This window comes from Psittacula echo, assembly GCF_963264785.1.
Source record: "Psittacula echo genome assembly, chromosome: 9".
NCBI classification, from domain to species: Eukaryota; Metazoa; Chordata; class Aves; order Psittaciformes; family Psittacidae; genus Psittacula; species Psittacula echo.
This window is the reverse complement of record NC_137745.1, coordinates 7,873,177-7,893,376: the sequence shown is the minus strand read 5'-3', so window position 1 is coordinate 7,893,376 and position 20,200 is coordinate 7,873,177. Positions and strand designations below refer to the sequence as shown.

Here is a 20,200-nt window from a genome sequence, read left to right as displayed (position 1 = left end):
GCTTTCATCAGGTCATGTTCTCACCCTCTGTTGTTGGTTTAGGATGGACAAGCATGAAGCAAACTACCCACAGCTATATATGCAGGCCGGGACAGACAGGAGTTTCAAAACCAACAGTTTCCTTTGTTCCTTTTTGAAAGCAACCTTTCACAGTGAAGTAACTGCATCTCCTGTTCCAGATCACTGATGTTTAGAGTCAGAAAGCAATGTGGGAGATAAGAATTGCTAATTCATCTCTTTGGACCTGGGAGCAGCAGCCACCTGCAAGTCAAGTCCATGACACTGCAAAGGGCTATGTTATGAACTCCTTATTCCCACAAGCAAACTATTATTCATACAAATAGTTCTACTGCAAGTCAACAGGACTATTCATGTGAGACCAGTGTGACTCAAGGGCTATGTTTTCCCTATCTATTAAAGGCTGCTCTATGGCCACCCACAGGACTAAAACTCATCTGCCTCTCACACCAATGGACCACAACCATTGACCCCGGTGCAGTCCAAGTGTGGCCTCAGAGCATCTTTGTGCCCTGGGCACCTAATCACAGGCAGATGTTCTCCTGCCAGGCACACTCTCAAAGCTCTTTCATAAGGCAGCCACATGGATAAGAGTTAGGCAAAGATCATGTACACTTCTTAGAAGCTGACTTTCATAGCAGCTGGATATAAGCAAGAGCTTGGATCTGATGAACTAAGCTCTTTTGTTGAGTTCAGTATGAACTGCATGAAGGAAAGCCTTTCTTCTGATGTAACCAGAAATGCCACATCCACTGAGATGCATATTCTCTTAGGGTATTTCTGCACTAGCAGGAAACTTCCTGACTTGTTAGATGACCTTATGCTGTGTGTTAGATGCACCGAGGTATGTGATGTAGTTTTTAAAAGCTCTCTCCCTCACTTCGATCTGCATTTACTCTCATCAGACTTTTCTGACTTGCCACCGTATGATTTTGGATGGTTTTTTTTGCAATACAGAACTTCCTAAGCCTTCAGCATTCAGTTCCATTAACAGAGCGAAACATGCAGGACAGGCAGGAGGAGAAGTTAGTCATCTTTAAAACAGAGGCTGTCTTATCTCATCAGAAAATTACACAACCTGCTATGACATCGAAGCAAATTAAGATTTCTGAAGACAAGACAGTCTCTGTTATGGGCACAGCTCCCCCCATCAGCAACAGGGTGGTTCCAAGAGGACCAGAGTTTCTGCTCTGTTCTGGTTACACAGGATGTTTTAAGGTTGTACCCCACAGAGGCTTTTTAAATGATGTATTCACAAAGGGCACAGACGCATTAGAAAGCCTGTGCAAAGCATCTTTCATTGTCTGTCATATGTCCTCTTCAAGGAGCTTCCCTGAAGTTCTATGAACTCAATACCGGAGCACAACCTCATCACCACGTGTGCAGCTCCACCACAAAACATCTCAGCAATTTCCTTCAGGGTCACTGCCTGCATCCCTCAATGGGATGAGGCACCTGCTAGGCTTGGGGCAGGCACCTCTAGCAAGGGCTGCCCAACGTGTAATGCAGTTTGGCCAGTTCTCTGGTACAAGGGAGGGAGAAGACCTCTAAGTCATGGAGTATAATCAGTGCTGGTTTTGAAACAGCCAGTTTATGGATAGTGTGAGCCATGCTAGTCTTTCACCCCCCTTCTCTTCCACTTCTTATTCCAAACCACTGCTCTTGCCACCCTCCATCTTCACACATTCCCTGACCTCAGTTTGGAGCAAGCACTGAGAAAGGCTGCAAAGGAGAGGAGATGCCCTGCTGAGTGCTGAGCTCTGCCAAGAAGGAAGAGAACTGTCCCATGGGAACAGATGGAAGAGAGTCATATAAGGTAAATGGCAGTTTTCATACAAGAATGCAGGAAACCACATGGCTCTGTGCCAGCTCTCTGAATGGGGTCGTGGGGCTCAGTAGAGCCTCTTCAAAGGCCAAGCTGCATCAGTATTTGAAAGGGGTCATTCAGTTGCTGGCAGATGACAGTCAGGTCAGCATTTCTACATCTTACATCTTTGGTCTGTTACTCTCTTGCTCTGCCATTGGCTTTTCCTCTTGCACTTTTACCTCAAGGGCTTTCTTCTTCTGCTGATGATATATGCCAGCCAAACTCAATTTTTTATCACAAATTAAATGCATAAGCCAGGCCTTGAAGCCAAGAGCCCTGATTCACCCCCACCAGTTTGCTGCTCAGATGAGTTCCTGCTCTCCCCAGCCCCACAACTGCATAGCACTCAGCACAAGGAGTCACTCCATGCCAGGACTGCTCCCTCGCGCCCCAACATCCTTATCACCGTCCTCAAAGATGAGTCAGGTTTGTGACGAGGAACAACAGACATTAAGAATCAGATCCAGCTCATTTTAAGAGGCTCGGAGCAGGGGCTGGGGCAACTATCCTGTCCCATTCCCCACCACAGACAGCAGCAGCCTCTTTTCATTTTCATTGCAGGCAAATTTTGTGCTTCTAATAAACACTTTCATTTGGAAGTCAATAGAGCCCTGGATCACAGAGCATGTAGGCACTTTTATCCTTAAATCCTGATGCTGATTTTAGTTTCTCTTTGTGTAATAAATGATCAAAGTAAAGAAGATCCACCACACAGCCTAGTGAGTACATGTGTTTTGTGGGTGGCTTTGTTTTGCTTTTGTCTCTCCACGGGAGTGAGTAGGAGAAAATACACAAGCAGAGAAGCAATTTAAGTGCAAACCAAATGTAATGACTCTGCCTGTGTTGCTGCAACATTAACCCAAGCTGTAATTGCAAGCAGACTCCTTGATAGGATACACTGTGTCTGAAAGCCATGATCTGACACAGGTTTTTCTCACCTTTGACAGGAGCACAATGAAGACAGGTGGATTTACACAAGAGCTCTGTGACTGTGATGGCAAGGCAGGTAAATAAAGGACAACACGCTTGAGTACATCTACTCTCCAGACCACCGAAGTCTCGAAGTCCCATGGAACTTGCAGCAGAAGCTGCTAAGAGACTTGCCTCTTGAAGGCAGCAGTCTGAGAAACACATTTTTGACTGGCCAGTCAAACTCCTGTTAACACTTTAGAGATGTAGATAGGCTGCTGGTTAGCCTGCTCCAACATGACACACACTTGTGCTTTGTTGAAAGGGCTTATCTGTCTTGTCAGCAAGGTCACCAGAACAGGGATAGCCTCTGGGCAGACTTCACTGCTCAGCTGAGGCTGTTGAGCCTGCAAGAAGGAATAGCTCTGAAGTGGAAAAGCAGTGGTCAAGTTCGCAGAGAAAACAGCTGCTCTTCCCAAGCCTGGGCATCCTGTTATTAATAAAACGTGTCAAGTAGGAAGGGTGGCCTCAGGAAACTGCAGAACAAGGCGTCAGAAGACCAAGGGAACAGAGAATTGGAGCTCTGAAGTAGAATTCCTATTGTGCTGTGCCAGGCTGGTGTAAAACACGACCTGTTCAAACTTCCTTAGAGCAGATCTTATAAACTCAGTGGCAAGCGTTTACCACCACTTAGCAAATCAGTTCTTCAAGCATCTTTAAAAAGACCATTTACTGCTTCAGTTCCTCTTGTTTTGAAAAACAGGACAACTGTCTCAAGAACATACTCCGGAGGGGAAAATAAACTAGTCTTCAATAAGAACACCAAAAGGTTTTCCTTTTCCAGGGCACCTGAAGGAAGACAAAGTCCAATGCCTTTCCCTGGTCATTTACACTCATCACCCCTCTCTTCAGCAACTGCTCCCGAGGAGCCTGTCATCTGCAGTATACGGACTGGACAGAAGATAGTTTAAGTCTTAAACCAATGAGCCATTTAGAGATTCTTTCTTCTGCCACCAATTCTTCCCCTCTCCCCAACTTATTTTTCTCTGCTCAGCTCTGACCACTAAACCAGTTGCCCTTTCACTCGCATGCTCCTGCACTCCTGTTCCATTTTCCAGCTGCCGTTGCTATTTTCCCTGATGTGCAATTGAACATTAAATGGTTTGACAGGCAGAACATGTACTCACCCAACCACTTATTCCCAATCAATATTCACATGGAATTGCTGTTAACAAGCAAGAGTTATGCACACACTTGGAAGGGAGGGTGGCCTCTTAAGTGATCACTTCATCTAAAGGTATGATTGATCTCTCTAACATCTACCCTAACCAGAAATCAGAGTTTTCCCCCACACACCTCCCTGTTTCTAGAAGAGTAAGGTCATAACCTAGACATGGCAGGATCACATTTTAGTGAACGCTTGTTTACACTAGTGTTCCTTTACTCTGAATTGTACACTATTCCTGATGGTGCCAGTGGAAGCAATGATGGAAGTGCTAAGCATCGCACAGAGCAGAAGGTAAATGGCAAAACTGATGTTTTACTCACTGGGCTTTGAACCACATGGGCAGGATTCGTTTTTTAACACCTCTGCTGAAACAGTTTTAGCCTTGTTATATATAGAGGCACTAAAAGACACTGTCTGTTCTCAAACCTTCCAGGACACTTGAGGGTAAACAAAACAGAGATATTTTCATAAGTGCTTTATGGTACCACACTTTTAAATAATAACCGTAATTCTGCCCCTACCCCGTTCTTACTGGGCATCTTTTTGATGCTCTGAGGAAGCACCACTGGTCTAACTAACAGGATAATCTGAGGACTGATAATGAGGACGGAGCAGTTCTGTAGTAAGGAAAGCACAGACGCAGTAACACATACTGATAGCTTCTTGAGTTTGTGCTATTTTGTTACAAAACTGAATCCAAGCTTTCAGAGAAAAAAAACGCATCGAGAATTCTACCAAGAGATTGTTTAACTTGCTTTATTGCAGCTGCAACTCTGCTTTTACTCACCCCTGAGCAACCTATATTGCCATTACTAGCAGTTCTCAGGCAGGAAACTCCAATATGCTAAAAAAACTTTCAACTCAGCAAGCTATTTCTGTTTGAAATCTGCTCTGCCTGTGAAGACTAACAAAGGAATTGCTTTTGTAGACATGTGCTTTATTTGCCATATGCCATTAAATGAGACAGTCAATCTACCACAGATATTAATAGTAGCAAGTTTGGGCTATTCTAAGGCTCAAATATGAGGCTATTTTCCGTATTGACCTTAAACAAAAGATCATGGTTGCAAATAACCCTAACAACTAATCTAGGCTTGATCTGCAAGAGGGACAGAACTTGGAAACCAACTTGCGCATTGTAAAAGCACCTGCCCTTGGAAAACACACCAGAAAATGCTTTACATTCATGAGTTCCATCTGTCCTGGGGCAATACCTGCTCTTCTGATGAAGCAAGCCTATCCAAACAGGAGTTTATTTTGTCTTGGGGTGTAATGAATACGTGGAGGACACAAAAAAGACACTGTTCCAGTATTGCAACTCCTGATCTTGTGCTCCATCCCACAGGACCCCTTGTGTCCTCTCCTTTGTCCAGAACAAATACAAACCTAGCATGGCCTGCTAAGCAGCATACAGATCCAGAGCAGACCTAGTCTAGCTCAAAGCAATTCTCTACTTGCAGAAGCAGCTTCACAAAACTTATCCTCACTAGTAAATACATAATAAAGTAGCCTCAAGGGGTAACTGGTATTCCATGAGCTGCCACCAACTTTCACTATCTTTTTCCTCTGGCCGATTTCCACACTGCTCTGTACATGCCCGGATTGTTTTCTGATGCTCTTCTGTTGAGTTTGATAGCTACGTGCTTTACTGCTGTTGCTTTTCTAGAAGAAAGGATTACTCATTTCCCTGGAATAGCCTCAAATCTTTTGCCATTTCCATGCACTCACATTGTATCTGAAAGCTTGAAGAGGACATGCAAATGATTAGAATAATTCCAACAGAGAAGTCAAAACAGCATCTCTTCTGTTGCTTGGGAGCACATGATTAATGAGAACTTCCTCCACTGGGAAAGGCTCTTGCAGTCTTTGGCCTCAAAAACTAGCCAGACTTTACTCACCAGAGCCTTACTATGAACTCTGAGCAAAACAAACAGGAGGTGGGTTTCAGAATATCTTATGCCTGTACATTGCGTGCATACTGAACAGCCTGATTGCCAGCATTCTTTCTAGTCACTTTTCCACACCAGTATATTCACATTCGAAAATAGAAGCTGAGTAGCATAGCCTTGTAGCATGGACCAAATCCCCTCAGAAAGCAACTCTCAATCCAGCATGTGAGGGGAATTGCCCGAGTAGACAGTAAATAATTGGTCCCTGTAGATATCACACTGCATAAGAACTGATGCAAGCAGGAACAGGGGGTGCATCTGCTCCCACTGATGGATCTACACCTGCATAGACACACTCCAGAGAAAGTTTTCCTTGTGCAAGTAATGATGAAGCATGGGAGGCAGAGAAGCTTTCTGAGCTGCCCAAGACACGTCCTGAACACAAGAAGAGCCTGCTGACTTCAACCAGACCCCGCACACGGCTGCATCTGAGTCATCTGGATTTTGTGCTTATGAGTACAAAACCGCTTGCTGTGACCCAGATGGAATTAACAGAGTATTCTCCTTATTTCTAATTGTTAGATCATCCTTTCTTAACTCCAGCAAAGATGACTTGCAGACTAAGCCTCTTGGGGATCAAGGCAGTTGTTTTGTTTGTACAGCATTAGCACAGCAGGATCCCAGGCCACAAGTGGCCTCCAAGGCTACCTCTACACTGTTGTATTAGCTCCAACCTCAATTCTTCATTTAAGCCCAAACTTCCCAACTATCAACACCGCCTACACAGAGGTTCATACTCTGGCCTCATCAGGAACATGAAGTCAGCTCACACCTCGTGTAGAAACCAGCTCAGGCTTGAGCTATGCTCCATAAACAGTACAGATGCAGCAGTTTTGAGCTCTTTCCTCTAACAAGACCACGCTGCCTCAATCCACATTTGAGCTCATCACTCCGTTCAAGCAGATATAGCACGTTCCCTGTCACCCCCAGTCTTCCAGTTCTCCATGTATTTAGTTTTCAGATTTTACATGATATATTTTGCCTGTGGCACAGTAGATCACTTACCCTTCTCCCATTAGCCCTCTCTGTTTAATTACAGTTTAATGTGAATTGATCTTCACATTAATGAGCCTGTAAAGAAGATTGATTTTCTTCAAGAGACTTTTATGCTCAGTTTGGCAGCAGAGTAGTCCTATTGATTTCACTCTCCCCAGTAAATACGCTGCAGAGTGTCACTGCATCCTCTGTGAATCAGCTAATCCTATTTCACACTCTTTTGCTCCAAAAATCCCTATTCTGACTTCCTTGTTATCTGTGCTTATTGAGAGCAAGATCATGGGGCCAAAGCATCTCAAAGCAGCTTTGACTGTTGCTAACATACAGCTGACTGCCGTGGGTCACTATCCCCTTTGTTCCTAAATGGTCGGGGGCTTAGAAGACTTAAGAATGAAAGAAACTAATGTTATTTTTAAGTGTTTAAACTGTTAACTTCCTTAATTCCCAGCCAGCTAAGGATGCAGCAGTGTGCTCTGTTTACCATGCTTGCTTCAGAGGGCTGGTTAGCAAGCTTTCCACTGAGCTCCTAGCTATGGAACAGCCTGTGCTGGCATGCCTGCACCGGTGGATGCTGACTGTGGTCAGCGTGGAGTCAGGGCAGAGGACAAAGATCCATCACTGCTATCCCATGCAGGCATCCCAAATGCCGCTCAAGATGCATTGACCCACACGCAGGTAGATGAAGCAGTGGTAGGCAAGCCCCAGCGTAAGGGCTGAGCTTGTGCCCACGCAGAACTGACTGCAGCTCAGGTCCTCCTCTTTACCCGGCATGCTAGCAAGACTGAAACTCTCCACACAAGTTATTGAGGAGTTTGGATACAGACTCAGTTCTGCTGGAAATAAACGGTTTCTTCCACCTTCCCCTTCCCCACCACATCAGGTAACAGCCTCCTCAAGAACCTACAGAGTTAAGGCACTTGAGTTGCAGCAGAAGGGAACATTGGGAAGGGAAATCCTCAGCCAAGAGCATGTCAGTGAAAACATCCTGCCATCAACTCCCAAGTGCCCAAGTCTAGGAACTGTAGCTAAATTACAAATGCTGTGGGAATTTCAGGCAAGATTCTCCTCTCAGCTACTCCGATGTAATTTCGGAACGAATCCAGACTCGGTCTCTCCCCCTCCCAGCTGAATTTCCTGGCTTTTGTTTGCACTAACAGATGTTTGCATTTAATGTCTGTCTTTATTTGGTAACCCCTACGTAAGATTATTTTTCCCTTCTGTTCTATTAAAAGCCTTATCAAGTCCCTTATGTTTGCTCTTGTCGAGATGAACAACTTTGGCAGTATTTTCAATGTGCAAGGGAAACAAACTGACTCTTCAAGGAATAATTAAGCTGAACTAAACTTCACGGCAGTATAATAGGGCATAGCGTGTTTGATACATATGTCTGCATCCATCTGCAGCCTGAAACACCCGAAGATTTGCAAAGAACCTTGAGAACTGTCTCTACAACAGATTCCCACATGCTTACATATACACATAACTGGCCCATGGTCCATACATATGCGGGGGTCAAGACTGGAGTGATGGAGACAGGTAAGGGAAACCCCAAAACAGCCACCGAGCTCATTAAAAGAAACCTTCTTGGAAAAGGAGAAAAAGTCTCTTCCCTACTTTAGGAAGAGTAGGATATGAAGTAACTCACTCAAAGGGGTTGTTTTGAGTGACAAATATACAACCCTTGGTTTTATAATACATTTGCAGCCCTTTGGAAATACTCAACCACATGCAATATACAAGACGTACTTCAGAGGTTTGTGAGGTAAACACACTTCACACATTTCTAAACACTGAGGAAAAAAAAGAGGAAACGTATTTATTTTTCTGTAGCAGTAAGAATACACTGTAACACTATACACTTCAACATAAACCAGTTTCTCAGTACACAGTCTGCGTTATGAGTCTTCACCCTGGGGTTTGGTTTGGCAGCCTCCCCCATCATTACTTCACAGATTCGAAGGCCAGAAGAAACCAGTATGACCAATATTATCTGATTCTTTACATCACACGAGGCCAAAGAACTTTACCCAGCAATTTGCGTATCAAGCCCATTAACCCAGAGTTGAACTGAAGGACCATCTTTTAAGAAGCCATCCGATTGATTTAAAGACTCCCAAAGACAGAGAAAGCTTCACTTCCTCAGCAAATCACTGCAACGCAAGTTAGCAGCATCGATGAAAGCAGGTACTTCAAAACAGCTTTCAGATTATTTTTACCTCTGATAAAAATTAAAAGGAAATGCAAGGGGGGGAAGTGGCATTCTCTGAAACAAGCTAAACAAAGAGATCCTTCTTGCAGAGGTATGACAGCAGCATTACAAACCCCACTCTCAGAGTTACTTATGTGCAGCAGCTGAGGAGAGCACTACAGATTTCTGGAAAGCGATCCTGAGCAGGTCTGTTTAGAATACTGTCCTTTTATCATTTGGCTTTGTACCTTCCTCTTCCTTCTGCACCACTCTGAAATTTCAGAGGAGCTGTAAATCTACTGCCCTCCACCAGTCAGTATTCCTCCTTTCCAAACTGCTTACTTCATTTCAGGAATAAAAACCCCAAAGCTCTGCCAATTTGGGCCTTTGCCAATAGCTAAATTAATAGCAAAAATAACAACAGGGGCTTGTGAAACTCAGATCATTTATAGACTTTGTGAGAAAGAAAAGCCAATCTGGGGGGCCTAAAACTATATCCTGGATGGTAAACTGTGTGCAGGCTATCCCACTCATAAATCAGAGTTCTGGAGTTCGAGTCCCAGTGCATAGCACACTGGGTTATGCCACAGCCTGGTGAGCTCAGTTCAAGTGGCAGGCAGATGGCCTCTCACGTCAGGGGATCGTGCCTTAAACAAGGGACCCTGCTCGGAGGGAGCTACCACCCTGCTCTGCAGCCAGCAGCCCCCAGATCACGCATCCAGGCTTCACATGTGGTCATGCAAGCAGCAAGAGGCAGCATCAGGGGGCAGGAATCAAACAGGACGGTTTCACACCAACTGCACACGACTTTTTTGACAGGTCTGATAAGTGCTGAGACACAAGCCACCCCTCCACCCAGGAGGTGAAGTGGTTACTTATGCATTTAATAGAGACAACACTTGCTAGATCCAGCGCTCGTGATAGCAGAGGAGCACTTTGGCTCTTCACAAGCTCTGCAGGAACACTGTATACCCAAGAACCAGATGAAAGGAGCCGTATCTCAAACAAAAGTTCAACTCACTGCAGGCCAGGAGTGAGATATGGACACCTATTTGAAGCTAAGATCCTTAAAGTGAATTAAGTCAGTGAGGGAGTTTGTCTGCTTTGCATATTTTAACATTGCCTAATGGAAGAGCAGGAACAGTGCCAGTTTATTTCACCCAATTCTGTCCTTCATTTAAGGAATAGGAATGTACTTTTGGTGCCTCAGAGCAAATCATAGCCTTTTGAGCATGAGAGGCCCATCACCTGGTAGTATGGACACTGGCATCTTCCGCTACAAGGAGAAGCAAATCCATGGCAAATATGACACTGCAAGGCCATGCACACTGGAAGCCATCACTTGAACTGCTCAAGCACTTTGCTGGAGTCCATATTAGCTATAACCACTTCCCCTTCCCAGGAACATGGGAGGTATCAGGTATACCTCAGCAAAATTCCTTCTCGGTGTGCATTACAAGCAGGCACATGCAAAAGTAATTCTAGAAATCCAAATTCTTAAGGTATAAGTAGTTTGATATTATAATGTCTTTATTCCCTTCTGCAGCATCCTTAAGAACCTTGGCCCAGATACATAAAGGCTCTCACATGTCTAACACTTTGTGGGCACCTAAACTAGTAAAGAGTTAGGAACTTCAAAGCTTCTGCAGATATACCCTTACAATCACCAATCACCCTCTCAAAAGGAGGGAAAAAAAAGTTGAAAGAGACCATAAAAATGGCTCTGGAATGAGTTCCCTGAAGGATTAAGATGTGAATGGCTTTAAGAGAAGAGATCAGAACAGGACCACGTTAAAAAACCCCACAACAATAGAGGTAAAATTATATACCCTTTTAACAGCACGAGTATGACATAATGGTTGAAACTCAAAGGCGGATGAGAAAAAAAGTGATTTTACTCAATCTGCAGTAACCTGGGAAATTTTCTGATACAACTTCTGACATGTCACCGTTGACCGTAAGCACAGCAGCAACTGAGCCCAACCTCACACAAGCAACACAACTCTGCATGTTCCTTCACTGAGGTGCCCACAAACCTCATAATGAAATCCGAAGAGTCAACAGAAGCGGGTGTGACACACACAAAACCCTCCGTCAGTGGCACCTAAACCTGCCCCATAAACCACCCAAAGCCAGACGAGCAGCAGTGACTTACAGGTGGAGGGATCGGACGCTGGCAGCAGCAGGTCCCAGGGAGGGAATGGTGGTCAGCTCATTGTTGTCCAGTCGCCTGCAACAAACACAAATTAGTTGTTGAAGGAAGCAGCCTAAAACCAGGCATGGAGGAGCAGGGGATGGCTTCAGCACTTCCTTATCCATCTGCCTCGACTCCCCAGGAATGCTGATGTCTTGGCACCAAGGGGATTGTCTCCATCTCCGCAATGGTCCCACCTTATCCTCCAAACCCAACCATTTAATGAAGGAAAAGCACCATAACTGGTCCCACAGGATCCTCTTCACAAAAATAAGGCTTTTTATCCCCCCTTCCACCCATTTCCTTAAGCAAAGCCACCAAGGAAGGTCCTTATGCCACTCCAACTTGAGTTTCCACAGTCATCATGGAGGCAAGCCTGAGATAGGAGACTGTTTGCACCCATGGCCATCCTCAGGACAATGAGTTGAACTCCCACTCCACAAAACAGCCTTTACTTGCCCCTCCATGCCAGGCCAGGATGCCGTGGCCACACAGAATGGTGGTCTCAGTCCTTCTCCCCACACCAAGCAAATCCCACAAGGGCAGTCCCACAAAGCCACAAACACACACATAAAACCCACTGTGGGCACAGCAATGCCACCAAATGCAGGTGACCCGCTCCAGCCAGGGAGCACCATGCAGCCCCCTCGGGGCTAATGGCAATTGCAGACAGAGCCCTGCTGCTGGAAACCGGTATAAGAATGTCCCCTTCAATGGCCTAATGTTTGAAGTGTTTTTCTGACTGAAAACAGATCCTCGCCATGTGACCGGCTCTTCCTTGGTTTAAAGAGCCCTTGTTTGTGTGGTGAATTAGTCAATTAATTACTGTAACAGTCGCTTGTCTGCCTGCTTGAGAATTACCTAATTTCTCAGCCATCTTGCTCCCCACTGCCACATGCCGAAGTGATTAAAGCTGAGCCCGGCAGCACACGGCAGCTCCCCAGGACCCCAACCACCTCTGATCAGTGACTGCTTGAGGCAGAGCCTCGCTGGGTTTCCCAACACTGCCTTTAAACCATTCCCTTCTGCTCTGACCACCACTGGGTGCAAGAAGCAGAGCATCCCCACAGCAGGCAGGGGACCACAGTGCAGTTAAGACACAGCATGAGTCAGGCAATCCTAGCTTATGGTGATTCTTTATTTCTTTCCTTTAAAATGATTTTTGGAAGGTGGGAGATGGCAGCAGTACATCCATCCCAGAACTTCCTTCTGACTCCTCCGAGAGCAGGCAGGGGATTTGATTTCATGAGGAGTTCCAGGCACTTCTCGGATAAAAGCTCTCCTCAGGCTCAGCTCTGCCTCTGACATTATACCCATACCTTAAAATGTAAGGGGGAAAAACAAAGCCAGACGCATTGCAATGCAGCATGGAGCTCCACTTTGCAACTAAAAGCTCATTGTTGCTCATATTATGGCAAGGATATAGAGCTTTCGAAGATACAAAGCTAGCTGGAAAGAGCATTATATTGCTTATATCTGTGCCATGTTTTCATTAACATCCAACTGAGCATCTTTTGAAACAGCATGGGAGAAGGATAGGTAGGCTTACCCTCCCCTGGCCTGGGTCAGCTCTGCAGCTCTAGTGCCAACCGGCATCTAACTGGTGAACCCCCCCTCTGACGTAAGTGTGATTTTCATCTATCAGCCTCCTGTCAGGTCAGAAGTGGTTTTCCCACCTCATTTTCTCTCCTCATTCACATGCACCAGGTGTCAATACAGAGACAACAGCTAACTCAGTGTTTGCCTTGATTTCCCTCCCATCTTGTCCTTCTCCCATATAAAGGAACAAAAAGGAGGGGAGGGCAAAAACCAGCCAAAACAGAACAGCCAGGCTCAACAGATTTAAACTGTCAGCCTCCTTCCTCCTCCCCATCCCTCCCCTTTGACGACACAAACCCGCTGCCTTTGGATGCTGAGGCAGAGGAGGAGGGGGGCCACCCGTATAAAATATTTACGGTCCAGTTGCCAGGCTGGTGTCAAGCTGAAATGGAGCCTGCTCAAAAATAGCACAGCTCTCCAGAGCCTTCAGCGAAAGGCACTTTAGCAAATAAAAGGTGAGTTGTTTGGGGAGGAATTTCAGCACAGTTACTACTTCTCTGTTACAAATGAGCTTGGAAAACCTGAGAGCTGTGCGGCCATAGCTTTCATGGATCCCGTGATCCATATGACCTGAGGAAGCCCCCAGAAAGGACCACAGGGTCTACCTCCAAGCAGCACCCTCCATCCCACCCTTTCAACCAAGGGATGGGAATGGACAGACCCCAGGGGCTGTTATTAAAAGGGGAGCACTGGTGACCTGAAGTAATGTCCCACCCCAGCCCTACCACCTGAGCCTCCATCAGCACAAAGCTACTTATTTCAGAGCATGTGTGTTTCATATCACTTTGAACCACTAAATTTCATCCCACAGACTTAAATATTCAAGGGGAAAAAGCTTCCCAAGCCTTCACCCCACCCAGGGAAAGGGAAAAATGTGGGGTAAATACAGCTGAAACTTTATTACAATCTCAGTAAAGCAAAACCTGAGCACCCACGATAAGCTATGGAGTTTAAATCTTTTGGTCTGCAGACATTTCCTTAAAATCAAGGGAAAACAAAAGGTTTTCAAAATGTATCACACTTATTATTCACATGCAGACAAACAGAGAACTTTGAGCCTTATCTGTAAGGCTCAGGAACTACAGGCACCATGTTGGTAGCATCATGGGAGGTTTCAGGTCTTATCAATGCATCTATTATTTGGGGCAATGTCTTCCCCTGAGGGTGACTTGGTTTGCCCAGCACAGTGCGCATAGCAAAACACCAGCTTGCTCTCAGGACATGCTACAGCATGATGCTTATTTCATGACTGTTTGTAAAGTGCTTAATAAAAAAAACCACTCTCAGAGAGGAGATGCTCAGGCAGTACAGATGTGGTTCTCTTTGTGAAATGCAGTTTATTTCAGTGGCCTGTGGTTTAGCTGTTATTCAAAAGCAACCAAGATTGGTAGATAGGGCTTTTAATAGAGCTTTTCCCTCACACTTTCCAGAGCCTGCCTTCCAGGCTGTGCTCCAGACCTCTGCCTCCCTCCCAGTCTTCCATTTCTGACTGCTCCCTTTTCCCTCCTACTCACTGCTCTGCTCTCTCCCTTCTACCTAACCCTGACACAGCAAGCAGCTCTTATCTGCACTATTACTTTGCCGGCTGCATCACTTACCTACCCCAAACACTTCTTTGAGTGGCTGTTCCATGCAGGGCTTGTCCTGCTCTATACACGTGCAGCACTTTGCACAGGGAGCTCCCTGCCTAAGGAATCAGAACCCCCCCCACATTTCCCAGCCCCATGCTCCCTGAAGTCACATGCCTTCAGGCATTTCCACAAATAAAAGCTATTGCTAAGCCACAATCATGTTAGGATAATTCTTAAGTCTCATGGGATCAAGTCTGCAATTCTCTTCTTTAAGCACAGAGCAATTTAAGGCTTTCCACAGTTTCAAGTTGAGAAAACAGATCCTGTAGGCAGGGTTTCACTGACGTGCATTACTTTCTCTCCCTTCCCTGACCGCTCTCATGACGAACTGATTTCAGAGCACTGTAGTCACTCCTCACTTGTTCATGATCCCGAGCAAATCCTTACTATTAGTGTAAACAGCGAAGCTAGGGGCGAGATGCTACATGGTCCCTATGTTCCAATCCTGTAGACATCCATCAGGCAGAACTCCTGCCATAGAAACCCTTTTGCCTATTTAAGAACAGCAGGATCTGGCCCCTCCACAAGCCTCAGAGCCAACACTTTAATGAAAACAGAGGACAAGAGAAAATGCATGATATACACAGAGCACAGTATTGTTTCAGAAAGGAAATGTTTTTTCAGTTTCCCATGAGGCATCAGTAGCTCTCCAAACAGAGCCCAAACCTCAAGAATGCCAGCGATTCACCATTCAAATACAAGCTCATTACCTCAACCCACCACTTGCAATTTCAGTCACTTTCGGTTTTCAAACCCCAAAATCAGAGCTCCAGGAACCACTGACAAGCACGGCTCCTCCGCAAGTGTAAGTGCTGAGCAAAGATCAATGGCCAGGAAATCCTGCGATTCCCTAAACAAGGTTTCTTTATCAGCAAGGAGGGTCTGGCACAGCCACAGGGACCATCACCAGCTCCTTCTCTTCCCCCACCAAAAGAGAAGACAGCTCTGTTGTTTTAGCCTCACCTACCAGGCTTCAAACAGAACTTGTTCTGGTTCCAAAAAGGAGCACAAATGTCAGAGAGGAGGAGACACAGTTAAGTGCTTTGTTATCCACTACACTACACCTTTGTTTCCTGGGAGATTTGGGTTAGGTTGGCATCAGGTATCACAATCCAGGCTGTTCTGCCTTGCTTCAGGGTTATCCTTTCAGCAAGGAGCTTTGTGTGTATGTTCAGGTGTGTTAGCTGAGCATTGCACAAGACTGATGGAGGTAAACTCCAATGATTTCCAATAACAGCCGTGCTGTTTCAACTGGGTTGTTGTGTTCTGCTGTTTAGTTTAGAAACCCCCAGCACAGGTACAACGTGGAGTAAATGAAACACTACACCAAGTCACATCTGCTTGTTCAAGTTAACTAAAAGAAGGCACTCTCTTAGGAAATTACATACCATTTCCTCCTGGCACACAAAGCACACTGGCAAGACACAGGTTTAAATGATTTGAAAGAACACTTACACTTCCTCCAGGTTCGACAGCTCTGCAAAGGCAGAAGGATCAATCTCCGTCAACTTGTTGTAGCTCAGGTTTCTGTTAAAAGAAGAGACAGGGGGATCAGCGTAGTGCAGTTACCATGCTCACAAAAACACAGACTTCATTATTCTGGATTGCACTGGGAGGGTGCGGTTTGATTTGTTTTAAACCAGAGCACTTGAACATGGCAGGGCAGCACCTTCCTATTCAATACATGAATGAGTTAAGTTCGGTGATCAGAATGTTATCTAGCTTTCCCTAAGCTTTTTCCTCTCTTGCATTACTGTGGTTTTAATTTGTCTTTATATTGCACAATTACATTTATTATTCTTCTATTGGTTATTCACAACCACAAGACTAATCACAGATGAATAGGATATTTCCTGACAAATTAGAGTCTGAACTGAAGCAATCAGCAAACCTTCTGCTAAATACTTTATAGCTGTATTCACACAGAGTATTTTCACAGACCGCTCTGTTACATACAAAATAAATACGCATAGGTACGTACACTTACTAGGTATAAACATGACATATATTCTACATTTTCTACCCAGATATTTGAGATCACTACATGGTTTTTTAATCAGTGATTAAAGCCACTCATGTAGCAGTACACGCTTTGGTCCTCAACAACGTGAACCAACTGACAATATAAATCCAGATCATATTATAGCACTTCACTGATGGATGGCAAACAGGTTGTGTTGTATTATCTGAAAACAGCCTGGTGGGAGAGCAGAACTGCCTTGTGGGACACTCCTGTTTGGAAACACAGCCAGAGCTCAATGTGCCTCTGGAAGAGATGCACTGCAAGGATTGCTAGAGACAGCAAGCACAAAATAATGCAAATAAAGAACCAACTCATAGAATCACAGAATGGGTTGGGTTGGAAGGGACCTTCAAGATCATCCAGCTCCAGCTCCCCTATCATGGGCAGGGACACCTTCCACTAGAGCAGGTTGCTCCTAGACCTGTCCAACCTGGCCTTGAACACTGCCAGGGATGGGGCAGCCACAGCTTCTCTGGGCACCCTGTGCCAGTGCCTCAGCACCCTCACAGGGAAGAGCTTCTGCCTAAGAGCTCATCTCAGTCTCCCCTCTGGCAGGTTAAAGCCATTCCCCTTGTCCTGTCCCTACAGGCCCTTGTCCAAAGCCCCTCTCCAGGTTTCTTGCAGCCCCTTTAGGCACTGGAGCTGCTCTGAGATCTCCCTAGAGCCTTCTCTTCTCCAGGCTGAACTAAACCCAACTCTCTCAGCCTGTCTCCAAGGGAGATGTGCTTCAGACTTCTGATCATCTTCATGGTCCTCCCCTGAACTCATTCTAACAGGTCCACATCCTTCTTGTGTTGGGGGCACCAGAGCTGGACTAAAAAACCACAAGTAAGACCCTTGGCATGCTCTACTGTAGCATCATACGGCAGAACCACAAAGTCTCTCCTCCAAGATATGCACTATCAGCACACCACACACGACAGGTCAAACCTGCAGCTATGGGCTTCCCAGGAGAGAACAGCTCAATTAAAACCAAGTGACTAATGATGTGGAAATTAACAAATGGCTTAATTAACATGATGTATGCAGTGTTGCATGTTCCTGTGAGCCTGTAATCTGAAGAGGGAGGAGGCAAATAGATGGGCGGTAGCAGAGGAACAACCACAGTAAGTTGTAAGGTAATTGTGAGGGGGACCTACTTTCATTTCACCCTGCTCCACACCCTGCTCCAGGATATTATCCTGGGTAAAATCCAACCCTCCTGTCTCCTCTGCAGGCAGGTTACACCCTCTTACTGCACCTCTGAACACGACCCAAAAGATTCACGGCTTGATTTCAGATAAGCCCTCAAACACTCAGCTGCTCATTCAAACCACCAAGCCAGTCTGACCAGAAAACCAGCCAATCTTTCCTGCGCTGTGTGTCTTGTGCTGTTTTAAAGCTGTGCCCACAGAACCCAAGCAGGTCTGGAGGCCACACAGGTAAACAGGACCTAAGTCGCCAAGGCACCTACTGAACTTTTGCCCATGGTAAAGAGGACACAAGACCCATAAAAAAGGGCAGCTGCCAGAAGAGCATAGATGAAGGCCTCCTGTTTGAGTTGCCTGTGCTAACCCACTGCACTTCATGGTACTGCGAAGAGAAATCCATCCCCACAACAACCTTACAAATACCAAGACTTGGAAGACCACAAAGCTTACCAACTTTGCATGATGAGCAGGAAGCAATAAACACCTCTTCCAAGCTAAAAAGCAGTTATTGATCACCTGCCTTCCTATAATGCACTTATGGGAAGTCCTCAAAGCATTCCCTGCTCATGGGAACCATTTGATAGTTCTCATGCACACTCCGTTCCCCATCATCTCAGAGCAGCCAGCTCTGAAGGCGGCTCCTTGCATCTTGCCTGACATGTTCGATTTGATGCCAATACCTGCTGTGAAAGAAGGCTCCACAAATCAACAACACAGGCTGGCTCTAAGAAGAACCTAGACCTGAAGCTACACAGGACTGTAAAACCTAACCAAGCATCTAGCTTTAAAATATACTGTCCTGTAAGCCCCTACTGTCTTTTAAAAGACTCAAGAGACCTTTAAATCAATACCAGCCTACAGCAGATATCCATTTCACTATGAACTCAAAGGCATTTATCTAAATAAAAGTCAAACTGCAGTTTAAACTCAGAGTGTGTTTGAAAGCCAAGTCCGTACTCATAGCACAATTATGAATTAAAGTGCAATTTGCCCACAGATTACATTACTATTTCTTTTTTAAACCACACAGCAAGATCAGGTTGGAGCTTGCCCTGCCTGATGTACAGACAAAAAGAGAAAACACAACAGGTAATGTCCTATAGGCTCAAGACAATAAAGACAAAGCTGACACAGAAATACTAGTGACAAACCGCAAGGGGGAAATGCAGCCAGACATGACCGTGCATGAAACCACCTGTTTTCATGTATTTCTATGCCTTCTATTGCTTCAAATCTTTGCATTTCTTAAGGTAACATATTTATTCTCGAAACATTCCTCTGCAATAAGCTAAGAGGCTAATCTATGAATCAAGCACTGAAAATCACAGGCACAAACTGATCATCCTTACCTTCGTCCAAGGGACCAGATGCCTGGCTTAACCAGTGCTTAAGCTGATATGAACTTCAAAAGTTCACAAGTGAAAGAACAAATGTCTTGGTGAATTAAAGGATTTCATGGCCACAGTTTAACACCATCGAGAGTGACTTTCTGATTATTGTTGCTACCATTCAAGAAGTTGGAACATCCAAGTCACTGCACAAGTAGCTGGCTTGTCAGAAGGCACAGGTGAACTACATCTTGTGAGCCAAAGTCTCCAGTTCTCTCCATGCTACCCACTCCAACTGCCACAAACACACAATACACTTAAAATCAGAGGGGGAAATGAAAGGTAGAAATACAGAGTCAGTGCAAAATAAGCAGGAGATGAAGTCAAACATATACACCAAAATAAACAGTTTACTCCATTTCTGAGACTAGACGTATTTCAACTGATGTTAAAATGCCCAAGAATTTCTAGCCTGAAGCATTAGCAATCAAAGAATGTGTTTCTCAGAACTTGGATCCCCTCACCAGACAGTATTTGGCATGCTAGTCACAGAATTCAAATAGGAGAACGAACCAACATGCTCCAATACATACATCATTGGGACTGGGAGTCAGGAAACCTCTGTCTGTTCCTGTCTCTGTTAATCTCCTGCTGGGTGACCGGGTCATGTCACATCACCTCTTCAGAGCTTTTGTTTCCACAGCCACCCTTTGTCTGTCTTGTCTATTTAGACTGTAAATAAAATTGAGGTAAGTATTGTCTTGGATTGCCTGATGCCGATGAAATGAGGCCTCAGTCTTGGTTGGGCTCCAGTAATGCAAATAAAGAGAACTCAAAACTTGAGGTCATGGGTAACATATGAGACACTCCCCCACCACTAAGCATGGGTCCCAAACGTACAGCAGTGCACAAAGCACTGCAGGAGCTGTAACATCTCCATCAGCTCAGCCTCATCAAGCTGAGCAGACTAGCAATGCAGACTGGTTGGCGATGCCAAGCTTGGGGGCACAGCTGTCTCACTGCTGAAAACTGTCATTCTTGTTCTCCGATAGCAGTGAACACATCACTTCTCAAGAAGAC

The 20,200-nt window shown here is 45.2% G+C and overlaps 1 protein-coding gene across 4 annotated transcripts in view; it reads right to left on the bottom strand.

The window, feature by feature from the left end:
* LRIG1 (leucine rich repeats and immunoglobulin like domains 1) overlaps window positions 1-20,200 on the bottom strand; it is a 91,246-nt gene that overhangs the window by 38,554 nt on the left and 32,492 nt on the right. For all 4 annotated transcript variants that reach the window (XR_013957676.1, XM_080625709.1, XM_080625710.1 and 1 more), the window contains exons 2-3: window positions 16,035-16,106; window positions 11,311-11,385 (exon numbers count right to left, since the gene is read on the bottom strand). Coding sequence is in view for 3 of the 4 variants with exons in the window: in XM_080625709.1 (XP_080481835.1) it covers window positions 11,311-11,385; window positions 16,035-16,106 (147 nt within the window). In the remaining variant the exon portion in view is untranslated. The remainder of the gene's footprint in view (window positions 1-11,310; window positions 11,386-16,034; window positions 16,107-20,200) is intronic.